General features: G+C 34.3%; 2 protein-coding genes across 6 annotated transcripts; one reads left to right on the plus strand and one right to left on the minus strand.

Annotated features, from left to right (window-relative positions):
- Positions 1-1,320: 1,320 nt before the first annotated feature.
- Positions 1,321-11,941, plus strand: LOC110823721 (uncharacterized). Of its 4 annotated transcripts, none has more exons than XM_088214094.1 (18): positions 1,459-1,502; positions 1,795-1,896; positions 2,381-2,432; positions 2,994-3,016; positions 3,281-3,462; positions 3,794-3,962; positions 4,088-4,130; positions 4,627-4,715; positions 4,960-5,055; positions 5,599-5,653; positions 6,363-6,462; positions 6,701-6,902; positions 8,994-9,159; positions 9,237-9,274; positions 10,277-10,343; positions 10,417-10,527; positions 10,624-10,649; positions 10,759-11,941. In XM_088214094.1, exons 5-18 carry the CDS (start codon positions 3,445-3,447, stop codon positions 11,004-11,006), a joined length of 1,428 nt encoding a protein of 475 aa, XP_088070220.1. In that variant the 5' UTR covers positions 1,459-1,502; positions 1,795-1,896; positions 2,381-2,432; positions 2,994-3,016; positions 3,281-3,444; the 3' UTR covers positions 11,007-11,941. The 4 variants fall into 4 exon arrangements, with proteins under 4 accessions (XP_088070217.1, XP_088070219.1, XP_088070220.1 ...); XM_088214092.1 differs by having other exon boundaries at positions 3,849-3,962; XM_088214091.1 differs by lacking the exon at positions 1,795-1,896 and having other exon boundaries at positions 1,321-1,502; positions 3,849-3,962.
- Positions 11,942-12,275: 334 nt separating this feature from the next.
- On the minus strand, positions 12,276-14,864 carry LOC110823805 (two-component response regulator ORR3-like). Of its 2 annotated transcripts, XM_022054284.2 has the most exons (6): positions 14,561-14,864; positions 14,241-14,404; positions 13,239-13,312; positions 12,976-13,047; positions 12,775-12,845; positions 12,276-12,669 (listed from the first exon to the last, which is right to left on the minus strand). In XM_022054284.2, exons 2-6 carry the CDS (start codon positions 14,359-14,361, stop codon positions 12,537-12,539), a joined length of 471 nt encoding a protein of 156 aa, XP_021909976.1. In that variant the 5' UTR covers positions 14,362-14,404; positions 14,561-14,864; the 3' UTR covers positions 12,276-12,536. The 2 variants fall into 2 exon arrangements, with proteins under 2 accessions (XP_021909976.1, XP_088070221.1); XM_088214095.1 differs by lacking the exon at positions 14,561-14,864 and having other exon boundaries at positions 14,241-14,546.
- Positions 14,865-18,808: the final 3,944 nt, after the last annotated feature.

Here is an 18,808-nt window from a genome sequence, read left to right on the forward strand (position 1 = left end):
CAATTGGAAACCTTGTGGCATACTTCTTAGTTTGAAGATCCTTGCTTGAGCTCTAGTGATCATCTGGTGTCTTGGTGCTTCTATCTGTGTATTTGCGGTTTGTGTCCTCCCTTCTTCTTGTTCTGATGGTGTTGTGCTTTGAATGGAACCAGACACTGGTTCTTCATTTCTTGGTGAGTGTTGTGGTGAGTACTCTACCACAGGTGAGTTAGCTGGTGCGAGGGGTTCTCCAATGACTTGCCTGCTTGGACTTTCTGGGATAAAAGATGCAGGTTTGGAAGAAATATTTAACCAAAAAGGGAGTGTGATTAAAGAGACAGTGTCAGGTTGATGTGTTTTGACGAAGCCATGGTGATAGAAAAATTCAAGTTCATTGAAGACAACATTTCTGGAAATGTATATTTTTCCAGTAAGATTGAGACATTTGGTTCATCTCGAGAAGCAAAGCGCTCTTTTCGGCCAGGTTTCGCTCCTTGGATTCGTACTCGATCCCTTTCGCGGCTAAGGCAAGTTTCACCCTCATTGCGTACGAGCTTGGCAGGAAATCCAACAGAATCACTTTATCCTCCATCTTTGCACAAGACTGCTACAGATCGGCCTGTTTTGTTTAGCAAAGAGAATTAGGCTTTACTTTTCACTTCACCATATATATATATATATATATGTATGTGTATGCTTGTTTAGGGAGATAGCAATAATATGACATCATTCCTTACCAGATCCATGTTTTTCTTTTCTTCCAGAATTATTTCTTATAAACCAAGTTGGTCTTTACCCTGCGACCATGCCAAGTGGAGACTATTATTTACTGGTCTTGTAATTAAGAACGTATTCATTGTTTAAGGAAACACCTCAATGTTTTTTAGTTTATTGCATTAGATCCTATCAAGTTTTTTCTTTTCATAATTCATTTTTGAGATTAATTCCTTGTTTTTAGATTAATTTAAATGATCAAAATTTTGTAACCAGAAAAATATTTCAAAAAATTTTATTATAATAAATATTTTAATAAGTAATTTGCTGTTATTGAATCTATGAAGAATCATCATTTATGCCATTAAATTTTTTTAATATAAAATTATCGTAATTTTTTAATAATAATTAATACATTTTATTAAATACAAAGCACATTTATAACGGTAACAATATAATAAATTTATTTAAAGTAGATTTCTGTTTTGCATCATATGGTGCCGCCGAACTTCATTGACTGCTAAGGACATAAACGACTAATAAGTCTCTTTGTTTGACTGCGTTTTGAACGGCGGAGTGGATATGGGGCCAAAATGGAAATTCATTAATCTGCGGACCCTCCCAAATTGCAAATAGAAAAGACTATCGGGGTAAAAATTAATCATGTCGCGGGAAAGAAGTCAGATACATTTTTTGGGTACAAAAAGGCGCACGCACACACACACACACACATATATATATATAGCCAGAACAAAGTTTCCTGTTAAAATCAAATTAACGGATCGCGAGAATGCAACTGATCCTCCTAGGTATTCTTCTTCTTCTCTTTTTTAATCCCAAAGTTTTGAAGACTCGGGACCATGGTTTACTTTTTTGTCGTGGAGATGGTTATGATTTTGCTTGTAATTTAGTGGCGGGCAAGCTGGATGAGCTTGCTTTGACGCATTGCGGCTTTGTTTCATCTTCCCTTGGGATACATTTGCATGCGCCTTTTCCTTTTCTTTTTAGAAATTTACTTTTTTCTTCTCTAGAGGAGATTAGTATTTCACGCTTCTGGAAGTTTGCGGATTTCAATCTATGCAACTTTCTCTATCATTACAGACCAAGCTTTAGTAATCGTCTTTTGCACTCAACAATAAGACAGTGATATACACGACCTCTCCTGTCCTTCGCTGTGCTTGTCTTTCTCTGTTTGTTTGCGAGGTAATAAATACTCGTTAGCTGTTGTTGTAGTCACCTTTCTAGTTGAATAGATTGATTTCCGCTGGATGAGATTTTGTAACAATTTATAGATTTGTATTCAATGTTTGTTTCTTCCTGCTGAATTATGACGGTGTTGTCATAATTGTAATTTTTTTAGATTTCCGGCATTAAGCTTTCTCTTCATAATAATATTTCACCGTGTGCTTTATTCCTTACAAATTTTCAACAGTTCGAAAGTTTTCATCGACGCTCTAGTTTTATATTAAATATTAGGTGTCACCTCTTGCTGCATTTTTAACCACTCAATAACTGTATTAGATTATTAGTATACTATATTCTCTAATGGCTATGTTGCTAAATCGACCTCCATGGGTTCCCAGACTCACACAACTGTCACTATTGAACAAGATGATTTTTCCCCTATTTACTCTTTTGCTTCTGGAATATTATTTTATTTTGTTGGTGGTGCTATCTGTTTTCGTAGGGAGTTCAAGATGTTACAATGGATGGGTGGATCAAGGCGAAAAGTGACCACTGTAAGTGGTTTGGTCTATGTTTTACTTTTGTAAATGTGCACCGTGTGTGTATGTGTGTGTTTTAAGTTAGCGGGTTATAGAGTCAGATCAATAGATGTGGATGGATTTACAGCAATAGCATTCAATTGTGATGCAATATTGATAGTGGTAGTTCACATAAATTCTAATGCAGAGCTGAATATTGCAAAATAGTCCAGTGTTTCCTCTTAGAGGTAGGAACTCTTCCTTGTGTGTGAGTCTGTGCCATTGTTGTCGTGGAAAAAGTTATTTAAAATTTGCTGTTCTTTGTATGTGGAATTTAAAGTCTAAAGGCGCACCTGAAGTTAAGAGCTTAAGTAATTCTGCCTAATTTCACTTCAGTCTTGCGTTTATAAGTTTGTCAGGAAGAAAATTTGTCATTCTTGAATACTTGTACCAACTTGGTTAAAACTTCTGCTACATGTACGACCATGATTCTTTGAGTTGTAGCCCTTCATTTCATCTCTAGATTTAAGTAAATGATGTTGAATTTCTGTTCTAACATGTTGCTTCTTTGCTGCATAATATCTTTGGAAATTCCAGTCACGGAAGTCTACACATAAGAGGTAAAAGAATTCTCTCTCTCTCTCTCTCTCTCTCTTTCTTTGACACACACACACACGCGCGCAAACAAAATGCAGTTTTTGCCCACCTGTATTAAAACAGAAGGTTCTTCCACTAAGCAACTGAAGCTCATATTGAACGTAAAATCAACTCTGTAATTATGCGACCTGTCTTCATACTGAAGAATAAGTAATGTGGATTTGTTAGATATAATGAATCAGAAACACAAACCTATGTGTTCTTACCTTAATCCCTAACTTTGCTAGACAAAAGCAATATTTTGAACAAAGGAAACGGCAACAACAGGAGCTGGTAGCTGGGCTTGAGAACAATGCTGATGGAGTAAACCCAGCTAATCGACATCAGAAAGAACAGCGATCATTGGATATTCTCAGTTTGCTGAACTTGTCAACATTTGCTCAAGAATGCAATGGTCCTTATCCAAGTGGTACATCTACTATTTATCAATGCTTGTATTTTCTTTTTATGTCACTATGAAATTAGGCAGGAATAAGATTAAGTCATGTCTACCATTTTCTACTTTGGAGAATCAGGGATTCTTTGTTGAATCTAGCAGGATAAGATGTTTTCATGTACCTGTTTTTCTGCTTCAATTACTGAATTAGATGATGAAATGGTATTTATGTCCATGACATGGTTACACAGTTCTTTCTATCATTAGTTGCTCTGGGAGATTTTTGCAATAGACATTATTTTAGTTTTATAAACATAGGAGTAAAGTGTGGTGTGTTTTCTTTGTTTGTCATTCTTGCAATCAGTTAAATCCATATGCTGTTTTTATCCCTGGATATTCTTTTCGTAAAACCATACAAGGGAGGGGGGACATGGAAGTCAAAGCTTCAAGACTGGATCATATCATGAAAGGTCTGCCAACAAAGCCTAATGGAACAACTGCTTCTGGAGATTCCATAGAAATTACAAGAACAAGTACGTAGATGTGGTCTGTCTTCTCCACTCTTGGAATGAAGGTCTACCTTTTGGATATATCAGGTTATTTAAACTTGTTAAATGGTTTTGAGATGTTTTATTATACTGTCTTGCTGCTTAAATAGGAAGTGCATCGGGCGAACACATGGAGACTATATCTCCAAAGAAGTGAGTTATGAGCTTGTTCATACACCCTTGTCTTTTTATGGAATGCTTTCCCTCCTGTTCACACATGGAAACAAAAACTACCAAAAACCTAGAGATGGAAAAATAGCTTTCATGTGCATCTACTATTTACTCAGGATGACTACAATAATTTGAAAAAGATTGAATAAAATGCATAGCATCATTTTGGTTTGTGATTTTTCAGCAAATGGAAATTTTCATTCCTTGTAACTTCTAATGTGAATGTATAAAGGATGAATCAGTGTCTTCAGATGTCTGACATTCAATAGTTCAATAGTTAATTGTCGTAGAAATATTCAAATCTTTGAACTCATAGCCTGAGGAGTTCACGTTGTAGTTGCATCTCATCTAGATGGTTGAAAATTGAGACCAACTTCTTTATAATCTTACTGTTTTTCTTACATGCCTAGATCTTTTATTATTTTCCAAGAGTGCAAAGCTACCCTTGAGAAAAGTTGATGCCTTTACATGCTCACAGGGTTTCATTTAGCACACCTGAGAATTGTGACAATTCTCTCAGTGGAAGTGATAAGAAACAAGATCTCTCAATGGAAGCTCCTGACCAACGTAAGTCGTATATATTAGATTCAAGTTGCAGATTTCAAGTAAGGTTCTTGTCATTTCCTGCTGATATTGTCGCTTGCCAAATATCTTCTCCTGTTACTTTCTTTAGCATTCTGTTAAGGTGCATTCATGATGTGGAGATATGTTTGCAGCTATTTTTTTTTTTTTTGTTGAATATGACTGTAAATACATTGAAAATTCAATTCTTTGAGGTTTTGACATCCTTTCTTCTCTGTTTTGTTTTCAGAATTATCTGTGTTTGATTTGCTTAGTGATGATGGACCAGATGGCGGCCAGGGAGGAAGTCCAGTGTTTGAGGCTCATGTTGCCTTTTCGGTTGAAGGTATGGTCAAAACATTTGGTAGTCTTAATTCTTGGTTCATTCATAAAATCAGGTTTTAGTGTACCTATAAGTTGACTTAAACCTGTGGTGATTGGTTTTACTTACCAAGATGCCCGTCATTTGTTTTCATATTTGTTGGGAAGCTTGTTTTCATGTAAATTTATGATTCATATCTCTGTTTCAAAGACAGTTGCTGTTTTAAGTTTAGCCTTTGGAAGTAAATGGGACAGATAATGATTAAGAGCTGGACAAATGGCTTATGGTCAAGAACATGGAAGTTAGCAAAAAAAGTAACAAATTGTCCACGTATGAATCCATTCTTTTGCAAATGTAGTTCTAGTGTTTCCTCTAATTATTGATGTAGTCCTGGCTTATGTGTCCTTACATTTGGCATCTACTTAGCAAGTTAAAACATATATTCTGAATTCTCATTCGATGATGTGACTGTTTGAAAAATTTTATCTATGCAAATATTAGCTGAAAGTATCTGTAGTACTATTTTGGAACAATTGCGTTTGTTTAAGACTCACATTCGCCCATCAGGTTTAGGAAAAGTTGGAATAGAAACGCCAAGACATTCACCAAAACAACCTGAGAGGTAACTTGAACACATTTAGCATATGCATTTTGTATTTTAGATTCTGCATTTAGAATTTTTCTCTTAAATGTCACTAGATTTTTTCCCTGTTTCTGATAGAAGACAGTAATTCTTGGAGAACATTTTCATGAACCATGACTGGCACAATACAGTTCAGTTCATCTCCTGAACATCTATTCTGCTTGCAGTCCATAATAACTTACTATCTACACTTTTACTCTGTGTATAGCACTTTCTACATTCTCATTAGTGTTAAACACAGTGTTTTTCCAAGCTAGTTCAGTTTTTTAATCCTATTAAATGAATGGACTGATTGGAGACATGGTCTAAGAAAGATGAAATGTACACGCACATTATGTGGTTCATGCCGTTCAACTTGTAAAGATGCTTTACGATCTTTCTAGGTTGATGCTTTCTTAGACAGGTGTGCTAGATAGTGTTTGTCGGTATTCTAACCAATTTCTTGTCCGATCTCACATATGCTTTAGACATGCTGTTAACTGTAACTATGCTCCAAGGCTTCTTAGGTGTTTAATTTTTTAGTTTCCATGAAAACGACCTTTAGTCTGCAGCATGACAAGGTTTTATTTAAAGCAGGTTCTTGTTTTATACTTTATATCTGGCAATGACTTCATCGAAGCTATCATTTTAAGAAAGAAAGAATATAAATACTTGACCTGACCAGTGCTTTAATTTTTTGAGCTTATAGGATCCTTTCCTATCAATGCTCGTCGCCGTGGAAGGCGGCAAGGCCGCCTAATTCATCTAAAAACTTCAGTTACATTCTGGATGATCTTGAACTTGAAGGGGTGAGGATGAGCTCTCTATAAGCTTGTTGTCATGGTGGATTTATCAGTAGGGAAATTGTCTAGATATTTTGAGGATTTAAGTCAGTTATGGTTAGGAAGGCTGTTTTTATTATTGAAGTTTAGCACTTAATTAATTAACTTTAGGTTGTCTCAAGTAGCTTAAATTGAATTATTGAATTTCTGAGTGTTACTTAAATTTAGATTGGAACATGGAATTCTCATACTGTGCCTACTGCAGGAAGCAATATTCCAAGATGATAATATGCCCCTAAGTGGAAGTTCTCTGGAGTTTCCAATAGGTGTCTTTGATTCTTGTAGCAATGAAATGCACAATTTATACAGTGTCAGAGATGATGCCAAATATAGAAGTGAAGTACAGAGATATTTCTTTAACACAAAAATCTACAACATTGGACACGACAGTGGAGATATATGGGATGGTAGTTTTCATTATGCACCTTTTCTTTTATTTTCCCCTTTATTCTTTCCAGTATGGTTGGTTTCATGCATTTGACCAACCATGTATTGAAGATCTTCACTGAATCTTCTCCTTCATTACTGTTAAATTGATCTAACTTGCCTCAAATGCATTTATATTCTTGCTATTTCTAACACGTTATTGACAAACAGCCAAATATTAAGTCATAAACTGAATATTTTCTAATTCTTTAGAGGTACTATTAATTATAGTGATGAAAACCTCATTTAAGTATTAGTTCACAAGCTTCCCTTAAATTTGTCATATTTTCTTGATACATTTAAGAACGTCATTGATAAAATTCTGAGAACGATATTGCTCCTTCACATGCATGAGAGTCCACCCCTGGGTAAGATACACATTCTTTCCAAATGTATTAGCCTGTCAGTAGATACTTATAAATGACACTCCAAACACATAATGGAGAGTTTGCTCTATTATATCCCCCACCAGTCCAGCTGTGTGTGGGAGCACGCATACAATGAACCATAATTCGTGAAACCGTTTTGAAGTAAGTGCCTTAGTTTTCTTGAGTTTGGAAATGTAGCAGATTTGCAGCCCTGCAAGGACTCATTTTGCTGACAAAATGAATATCCAATCCAAAATGCTTTGGTCAAGCATGCTGAATGGGATTAGCAGCCATGTAGGTAGCATTCATATTATCACGAAAAACAATCAATAGTTGTGACAGTTAAGAACATCATTCATATCCAAGTAAGATCCATAACTGCAAAAGCCACAGCGTGATATTCAGCTGTTGTGCTGGAGTGAGAAATTCTTTGCCCTACAGGAGGAAGATATAATATCCGGTTGTTGGTGGTAGGTATTCGGACAGCCAGCCTAGTCAACTTCAGAATACCCAATTAGTTGAGAAGATGGGTCGGAATGCAACTGTAAAGCAAAAGTAAGGGTACTGCAAATGTAATGAATGATTCATTTTGTGGCTTGAAGATGGTTGTGCCTTAGATTGTGCATAAAGTGGCAGACTTGATTCACTGCAAAAGAGATGTCAGCCCTAGTGTGGGCAAGATATTGCAGAGCACCAACTAAGCTCATGTACAAAGTTGGATCAGGAATAGGCGAGATAATTTGCCTTTAAATTGACACGGAGAGGCGAGAGGCTTCTAGGACTCAAATAGTCTCCTTTGTAATAAGTCAAGGGCATTGTCTGATTGGTCCAAAAAGAGTCTTTTATTTTCTTGTGACTCGAATACCTTGGAAAAAATACAAGTTGCCCAGGTCATTCATTGCAAACTGCATTTGAACTGATACAGAAAAGCTTGCAAGAGAACTTGTGAAGAGGCAGTTAATGTAATGTCATTGACATATAAAAGGAGGATAGCCATGCCAAATTCAGATTTGAACATAAAAATGGATGGATAGCCATTTAATTTATATGTATTTACTGACATAATATGTACATTTGGAAAGAATGTAATTTATTTTATACTTTCCTTATTTCTATCTCATCCAAGGGTGGATTCCCATGTACAAATACCAGCCTTGAAAATCAATACAGTGAAGCTATATATGTTCTCTCCAAATGTATGTATTCTGTCAGTAAATACATATAAATGACATGCCAAACCCATAACAGAGAGTATAATTCACATTTACAATGACGTTATAATTCACATTTACAATGACTTTCGTCCTGGTCATCTGTCCAACTCCACCACTCAGCTCCTCACCCCCAGGCCAAAGCCTTAATCGCCCCTAAATTTCTGAATGACTTCTGTCCTGGTCATATATCAAACTCCACCACTCAGCCCCTTACACCAAGCCGAAGCCTTAATCGCCCTTAAATTTCAGAATGATACAGAGTACTGCTTATTTTCAGTTCCATGTCAAGGTTTATTATAGCTGTGCTTTTTATAATCTTCTAATCAATTAATATGATTCCTGAGAATCTCCTCAGCTTTTTTGACATATTTCTTTTGCTTGTCCCCATTATACTGGATTTGTTGTTTTGATGCATATATGTAGCTATTTCCCTCGTTAATATTGAAGTGTAGAATGACTAAATTTTTTATTCTCTTTTAATGTCTTTCAGATAAGCCTAGCTTTCTAGATGATGACTTTGTTTATGAAACCGAACATGATATACCGTGGAATAGTGGGTCATATCATTTGGATGAGAGTTTGACTGACTGTGTGAAATATGGAAATGGCGATGTGTCAGATCATGTATTTGGATGCCCTTATCCACTGAAGAAAAGGTTTACATTGAAACTGCCCTATCTTTTGGGTAATGGATTGTATAATTTCTTGATGATGATTGTTAATGTGTGTGCAGGGATTATGTAGGAGCAACAGAGAAATTCAATATCTTAGGTAACTTCTTCTCAGTTAAACTACAGATTAGTAAACATGTGGACTTTATTGATATTCTTGTCCTTAATTTTCTTCCTCTTCTTCTCTTCTTCTCTTCTTGTTAGCGCTTAAGGATACCTTGGCCCAATTTGGTACATTAAAGCGTTTTTTTCATTTTTATTTCCTAGGCACATATTTTATACATAAAAATATTGGTATTAGGATGTCTCTGTATAGTAGTCAAGTATGAATAAAAACAGCTTTCCAGGAAATACTAAAAGACTTTTTATTATTTTAAAAATCTTCTCATTTTTATTTTCATTTTCCACTATCACATACTTTTTTTTTTATGTATAAACATATATAAGTAGAAAATTAGAAAATATTTTCATTACCAAATGGAGCCATAGTCTTTGTTTGTTTGTTATGTCACCATGATATGTGCTTTGATGAAGTTGTCTTTTTGGATTTCTGGTTACTACTTTTTATTCGAAGATGTCAGGACTTCAGAATTCATTATGAATTGATTGTTTGGTAAGCATGTGTTATCCACTGGATAATTGACAAACTACTGCTATTTCAATCAGAGAGGCAGAGGGTTCTGGAGATGCTTGGTCTCCTAGTTCTCTTCTCTTATGTTAGTGATTTCATAGCTAGCTGTTGGAAGATTGCGTCAGGAGACTTTAGATTCAGCAACATAAGATAATTTTTGTGAAACAGATTTCATAGAATTTCCAGGGACTGCCTTTCTATTGTAATTTCCTTCTAATCCTAAAGTTTCTGTATCAGATTTGTAAGTCCCTTTTGTTTTGGTATATAGAATAATCCTTTAGCTTTGTTCAAGATATTTTGTATGAAATTTTATCATGCCTTTGTTTGATATTATTTATTTAGAAGAATGCCATTCCTTTCTTTGATTCTTCCACTGTAGTTAGTTGAATTGGTGATTATGGAGGCGTACAAGTCTATTTGCTTTTGTATTTATCTTGAGTCCTTTTCTTTCTTTTTTCCTTTGGCAATCAGGATCACCATTTCCAAGACACCAAACATCAGAAAACTATCTTGATTTTGTATCATTCGGTGAACCAAGGTAACTCCAATTTCCTCTAAAGACATATAGGTGGAATTTGGATATATATATGAGAGATTTGGTCTACATACAGTGGCAGGCATCCTAACTCGGGAAGGACCTTTGGTTTTGAAGATGTAACTAATAATGCTGACTGGTCATACTCTGCGGCTGAAGATGCCAGGGATAATTTGAGCCTGCCGAGGTAAATTTTAGCATCGAGGTTCTTATTTTTTAGGTGATTGCATCTGATTTGTTCCAACTTCACTTACAATTTCCATTCCCTTGTAACTTTTGACAGCGAAGAATCATGCTCATCTAGTGCAGGTTGAACAATTGATTTAAATATGAATTTGTGATTCAAATTTCCCATATTTGTTCTTATGAAAGCATATGTTTAAATGGAACCTGATTGTTTTGCCATGATTCATGTCAGTGAGGGGTGAGGCTATCAGTACTCCACTAATCGCAACAGAGAGAACGAGTAGAAAAGACACCCATGTTTTTCACAGCCCAGGAGATAAATATCATATAAGCAACATTTTTGCTGAAGGAAAACATGGAAAAAGTAAGGATGAAATTCACAGGGGTAATGTGCAAGGATCAGGAAAATTTACCAGGACTCTATTTTTGGGAAATTCAAAACTGTCTAATCACATATCCTCTTCCTTCCCAAGAAAATAGAGGCAGAGAGGCGTTGGTTGCCTGAAGAAGAATATGATTTTGGTGATTTAATTTTAGGATTCAGTTCTTTCTATCAGGCCTAACATACCAAACTTCCATTCCCAGAATCCTGGTTATGGGGCAAAGATTCCTTTAATTCATTTCCTGTTCCAGAGTTATGTACTGATAACTAATCTTCTTCTAATCTACACAAACATGGTGAGTTTGTTGATCATTCACCTTGATTGTTCTTTTGCATTGAAGTTATTAGACCATCTGCCATTTAGACACATGGAGACTGTTGAATCCCCCACAATCTCAAAGGTTGATTTTCAGCCAACCAAGCCAGATTAATCTCCAGGTTTTGAGTTGAAAGGCATGCCTCTATATTCATCTGACGTTACTTGTTTTCTTGGAGAGACACAGGCTTCTGATTTATTAATAGAAGGAAGCATAAACAGAGAAGAAAATAATTCAAGATTTCAATCAGCTAACTGTAAACAACTTGAACTAGGAAAAGAAATTTGCAATGAGATCAGCAACTTCGTTCCAAAGGAAAATAGGACAGCAGATGCTTAAATTTTTTAGGACACTAGACGGAAGGAAGCAAGCGGTGGAATATTAGAACTGGATTCAGGAGGAGAGTCTAGAAGGTTCCCGTTCTCCAGATCATGAAGAGGAGATATAATCAGCTGTGGAGATTTCCCATTCTCCGGATCATGAAGAGTAGATATAATCAGCTGTGGAGATTTCCCATTCTCCAAATCTCCAAGCATTGCGAGAGCAGCATAATGGTAGTGTAAGATAGACAAATTTGGAGCCGTTCTCTTCTCTTGCCTTTATTATTATTTGATCCTATCTGTTTTATCTGAGCTACACTAAAAAAAGGCTCGTACTATTATTAGATATCAACAATAGTAACCATTTTATCGGACCTAGTTATTCATTTACGCCAAGTCATATTTTTTTATACATATATACCGAAGATTTCTAGCTGAGCCTGAAGATAGAACAAAGTAAAAGACTGGGTAATTCTATTTACATCATCTAATCCTCGGATGATGCTTGGAAGCTATGTACAACTTCCATGCTGTTCCAAAGGCAGCAAAAGAGGCATTTATGCTGGACAGGATAAACATAAGGTATATTCCTTCCTGCCCATGTTGGATGAAGTTGGAGAATCCTCCAATGTGTCCCCTACTCTTTCATCCCCCTCTGTAACAATGGTGCTGCATTCACTTAGAAGCCTCTTATAGGCTATACAACAACGAAAGAAAATCTGAGATAGAGTGACAGAGAAAGCAAATTTAATTCTGAATGCCAATAAGAAAGTTCAAAATCCACAAAATTTGATGAATTAAACTCTTTAATAAATATCTAAAAAAATTAGATACTGGACTTAAAGGATGATCTACTTAACGATGCATCTATTGTTTGATTTACTAAAAGATACATCCAGGTCATTTGTTTACTCCTCCTCCTGTAGTTCTTTTTTTTTAAGTGTATATTTGTCTGATCTCTTCTTTTCTGCTTCATTATCACTCGTGGTAATTAATTCTTCATCTTCCTAAAGCAAAGCACTTTACAAGGATTTTTGAACTCTTTCATGTGACATTTCAACTTCTTGACATCTTGTTGTCGGAGAGGCTTCAGCATGTACTCATTTGCTCCTTCCTCCAAGCACCTGTCATGGGGCAAACAAGATTTAGGAACGCAAACGAAAATTAAAGCCTATCCTCTTAAGAGTTTTTAATTATAAAAGGAGGAAGCAAAGCTCACAACTACTTACTGCTCTATTCTGTGAGGGTTGTTCTCTGATGATAATATAACTACCGGTATCTCCTTCATGGTGGGTGATTCCTTTTAACAAAGAAAGATTGGGATTTTCGTCAGTCTATATTTAACAATTCTTGCTATGAGGTATAACAAAACTTTTTCAGGGGAAAATAATGATACACAAAATCCAATTAATTAAGTAATTGACGCAGACCTTAACTCTTTTAAGTAGCTCATAACCAGTCATTTCTGGCATACAATAGTCGGTCACGATCAAATTCACATCCTGCAGATTGAACCAAAACCATTCCGTAAAGAGAGCTTTGCTTTTGGGGTAACTAACCATCAACCAGTAAATATGAGGGTAATTCTGTTTTTTACTTTCTTTTTTTATTCTTGGATAAAGGGTAAAGTACTGTTGTTGGCATTGGTAAATAATATGCCAGTAAATGAGTACTGTTAAAAGATATGACCTACATTGTTGGTTGGGTGTTGCCCATTTGCCAGACCCAGGAACTCTAATGCCTCTCTTCCATTAACTGCAGTCGTCACTGATAAAAAAAAAAAAAAAACAGAACTGTAATGCTTCATTGTCAAGTCCATATCAAGTTTCTAAAACAGCTAAACATGGCAAGACCCAATAACATTTACTGAGAAGAAAACTAATATGACAGTGAAAAGTCAAATTTGATTGGCCAATGGTTAGATTTTGTCACCTCGGATGCATGCCATTGCATGATTAACACGTTCCTTTCGAAGAGAAAAATAAAAGATTCTCAAAATCTTTTTCGAAAAGCATGGCCAGCCAAGAGGGTGGTAAAAATTCTCTCACTATTTGGTTCACACGTGTTGCAAGTTCATAAAGGAGAAGAATAAATGCACAGCAACAACATCGTCATCGACAAAAACTAAGATAAAAAAAAATACCTTTTTTTTTAAATTTTTTCAACAAAATACTTGATTGGGACTATGCACAAATAATAATGGCACAGATGATTATCATGTGATGATTCGAATTATAGATCACTAAACACTTGTCTCCCTCTCTAAGAAGACCAGTTCCGTGGTCTTATTTTCACACAGGCACAGACATTCACTATCACGGCGTGATAGCCAAGTGCCAACTTGACAGAAGAGGCCTAGAACCAGAGAACAATCAGGGAAGAATATATAGATATGGAGAGTATTAAGGTATAAATTCTCTCGGTACATTTACTGAAAGTATGAATATACAGAGACGTCAAATATTGGAAGACAAAAAATTTGTGTTTACATGTCATTGGAAGATAGAGGAGAACTTACAGAACTTACAAGCACGAAAATAAACCAACAGCTAAAACTCCATGGCCAAACACCAAACAATGAGCTTTAAGAAGAAGATATCGCCCAGCAGACAAAAGATAAAATAAAGAAGACAGAGAGAGATTAATGAGAAGAACAGAAAAAGGTTTTGGGAGGAACGTGATGCTATATACGAACCTTTACATGCTGATTTGATGAGCAGCTTTTCAATGAGTTTGCGATCGACAAAACTATCATCAACAGCTAAAACATGCGGTTTGTGATCAGATGAAGAAGAAGCAAAAGAAGAGGATGCCATTCTCAAAATTTCTTACGAGTCCTCGGACCTCAAACTCACCCACCTAGGAGAAAGAAAGAAAAATAACAAGAGAAAAAAAAAAGAAAAAACAAGAACCTACTGTAAAAGAAAGAAGGAATATAAAGACAAGAATAACAAAGGAGAGAAAGAGAGAAATGTCTCTATATCACCCCAAAAAAGAGAAGCTCGGTGTACGAACCTATATGAAGGCAATGTTGTAAAGGAAAAGGGTTTCTGCTGTGGTGGGGGCCTGTAACTTAATACACCATGTGGGTTAATTTATAAGAAAAGAAAGCAAGACTTTTAATTAAATTTTGAAAAAAAAAAGTGAAAAGAATTATGATCAAACCCAAAAACCAACAATGGAAACAGAAGCAAGAAAATATTGAGGAATTTTTGTGATAAAATCATTTGGTGGGAAGAGAGGATGGTCAAGATATTCTGTGATCTTTTTAGGCCTGTGGGATTTGATTGCAGATGCTGCAAAAGCATGCATAAACCTTCTTCTCTGCTTACTTAGTTCTCTCCAGCTCATCTCTATGGTTTTTGTATATTCCCTATTTTAACTTTTTTTTTTTTTATTTTTTTTTATTTTGGGTTTTAGTTTTTCTTTTTGGCAAAACACTGCGTTTTGTTTTTATTATAGAAAAGCCCAGTTGGCTAAACAGTCACTTGATGTTTCTCTCTTTAAAAAAAAAAAAAAAAAGAAAACAAGAAAAAGGCTGCTCATGAATATCCTAATCTTCAACCCTCAGCAGTCTTTCATAACGACGAAATGCCGCCTCACATTTTCTACTTCACCACATTACTCCAAAACCCAACTGGTTTTGGTATCCAAATCAAGGTTTTATTTGATTATGATTACTCCCAAGTTTACCAAATGATAAGATTTTCATATCCCACAAACATAATATATCCCCAACTTATACATATATATATGTGATATGTATTTTCTGTTTTAAGGTAATTTAAGCAAATCCCAGGATCAATGATCATGCCAAGTTAGGCTGGAGGATGGAATTGATAATATCCTGCAAACGTAACAACTGCATATTGACTGGTGAAGATCCTATCTAGCTCATTTATTTTGTGAAAAGACAAATAAAATCTTTCCCCTTCTATATATATATATATATATATATATATATTTTCAACTTTTTAGAAATTATATGATCACCTCTAATTTTACTCAATTGAGACTAATTTGATCTGATCAAGTGGCTAAGAAGATCACTGTGTGAAGATTCGGCCTGATTCTTCCTTTTGGTTTCTAGTTTTTGGCTGTAATTTCATTATTAGATTAGACTGCCCGCAATTCATGTAAATGCAGCCAAAATGCCTTTTTCTCTATAACCTAAATCACTAAAGCTAACATCACTCACACACACACACACACACACACACACAAAATAATAATACACACCCACATATTTCCTGAAACAGTAAAAGATGACATAATACAAGAACTCTGTTAATTCATTGATATTATTAATCTGGTCCTTCTGGTGACACAACCCCGTTATCTTTTTAAATAAAAATACATACATTTTATTAGTCTTATACATTATATGAAAATGCACAACATGTTTTGAGCAAACAATTTCTTATAAAGAAAAAAATATAACAATCATCTCGCCAAAATATTATAGGCCATTTCACCCATCTTTTATCTTCCTGATGTATATGCCTGTTTTAATGCAAATAAATACACTGGCTGAGGCAATTATGTAAATGTGCACGACTGTGTGCGTCCATGCTAAGAATTTATTGTGGATTTACAGATTATACGCTATTCTGAATAGCAGACTATATATATATATATATATATATATATGTATAGAGTGTTTGAATGAGGTCATTAGAAACAATCAGATGCTTCCATCAATGAGATTTAAAGTGACAGAAATAACAGCTAGTGGGCTATGGTGTTTAACAGAGCAGAGGCCAAGTCTTTTCAAATTAACCAAAAAAATTTTGTTGGGACTTTTGGGCAACAGAGTCACATGATTGTCTCGCAATCTTAGGAAGCCTGTTTCCTTTTAACTAGTCTTCTTTGCCTTTGGATTCTTGAAAACTGGCTGGCATCCTAATTGTATTCCAATACAAATTTCAAACATTTTCTTGTTGGGATAATTTTAACTTACAAATTGATTTTAATACTTAATTTCTAAAATCAGTTTCCACAACGAAGCAGTTCAGTAATGTTAACTAGGCCTCCCATTGAAAACCCAGGAGCAACCAGGTTAAAATGTGAATTCCAAACCAGCATCACCATCATATCTCCTCTCTACTTAACCCGATTCCTATGTTAGGAACCATTAAAGTAAATAGGCAAGAAAAAATAACCCAAAATCAAAACCCAATAAAGGGCATGATTCTTGATTTTTTTTTTGGTTTACCCCTCAGGATCCTCCTGCAACTTTTAGCCTACCAAGACTCTTGTGTGTTTTGTTCTTTCCCTCATTCTATTAAAATCAAGTTAAAATGAAGAAATTACCCCAAAAAATCTGAAACTGGTCGACAGTTTTTGGCTTTAACCAGCATAGCCAAAGAACAGGAAGTATCTGAATTTACTTTAGAAAATCATATATCTCTTAAAATCTTTACAAGTAAATGGGTTGAATCTGCCAAATGCCAACTACCAGCTGCTACCTTCATTGATTCTCTTCTCACAATCTTCCTAGTAAACCTCAAAAATCCCAAAACCGCAACCCATTAGTTTATAATAAATAATTCACCATGGGCCATTACCAGCCCAAAGCTGTTCAAATAATTTCTCATACTCATTTTGGTCTGAGTTTATCTCCCGAGTAGTAAAACTCTTCAATGTTAAATGTTTCTTACTTTGAATTAATTGAAACATGGATTTATAAATTGTATTATTTTATTTATGTGTTTGATAAACAAACAAAAAAGAAAATATCGAAACTCGATATTGAAAATTTTTAAAAGTAAATAACAAGAAAATTGTTGGATTTTGGACCTAATTATAACCTATTTCGTTATTTTGAAAAAGTTACAAATATATTTTTTTTGTAAATATTACGACTCAGTTTAATAGATTAATAAATGTCGAAGTATAAATTGATTTTTTTTTTTGTCTCCATATCGGATACACGAGGAAATCATTTTTAAAACAAAAATCATAAAATTTTGTAAGAATATTAAAGAATTTTGACTAAGATTAAAGAAATAGCTCAAAGATAAAAGCTCGATCATCCAACTCTATCCAAATTTTGGTCAAGATCTTCCTTTTTTTTTTTAATATTTTTGTGTTTTAGTTTTATATTATTTATTATGTGTTTTTTCAAAAAAAAATAATATATATTTTATTGTAAGACTGTTAAATTGTAATATTTATTTAAATATAATAATTATATTATAATTTTTTTTGAAGAGATTCTATATATTTATTTGATTAAATAAATGATATATTATTTTCTGTTTCCCACATTGATGAAGTACCTTTTTCATGTGTTTTAAATTTTAATTAACGAAGTAAACCATTCCTTACTATTTACTTTTTTTTGTTCTATATCTATTTTTTGTTTGTATGTATTAATAAAAAGGTACATATTTATGCAAGTTGCAACGCGAAACCAATCATATCGTAGTCCTCATTGTTTATATATATATATATATATATGTTGTATATTAGCTGGTGCACGTATGAACCGCAAAATGGTCAGTAACATATTTTAGCATGCATGCATATATACACACACACACACACACACACACACACACACAATGAAGAAGAAGGTGTCCGTGCAGTTTGCCGAGAACAGTCGAGTTGAGCCGGCCGGCACGTCAAAACAAAATGCTTTCTCAATTCATCACAACTTCCACATGTCCACCACTGCATGCCTCTAATAAGTATATATATGTGTGTGTGTGTGTGTATATATATATATATATATATATATATTCTACTCATGCTTGTATAATTTCAGTTCCTGTGTGCAGCCATTATACCATATGCTGCTCTTTATTGCAAACAAACAATTTCCGGTTAATTAGATTATATATATTTTTTTTCAGTTGGATTCTAAATTAGGACTCTTAATTTTTGTAATTATGTATTTAATATAATCTTCTGATAATTAAATCTATTCATGCATTGCTCAAAATTGTTACCCAGCAAACATGATTTCTAAGTGTCTGGTGTATATATATACATATATTGTTAGAGATGGACTAAATCAGAGTGTTAAAATAAAGTAAATCAAAATTTTAGAGATAAAATAAATCAGAATATTAAAAGAAAAAAAAGATTAAATATAAAATTACACCATTTGTAATTTATTGTAATTAATTTTATTTTTTTTATATAAAAATTATATATATATAATATTATAATATTTAATAGAATACACATCAATTAAAAAACAATTCTTAACATAGTATCAAAATTTTAGACTTAAAAAATCTCTAAACCTTTTTGCAA

This window comes from Carica papaya, chromosome 2 (genome assembly GCF_054855325.1).
Source record: "Carica papaya isolate Zhongbai chromosome 2, ASM5485532v1, whole genome shotgun sequence".
Lineage (NCBI taxonomy): Eukaryota > Viridiplantae > Streptophyta > Magnoliopsida > Brassicales > Caricaceae > Carica > Carica papaya.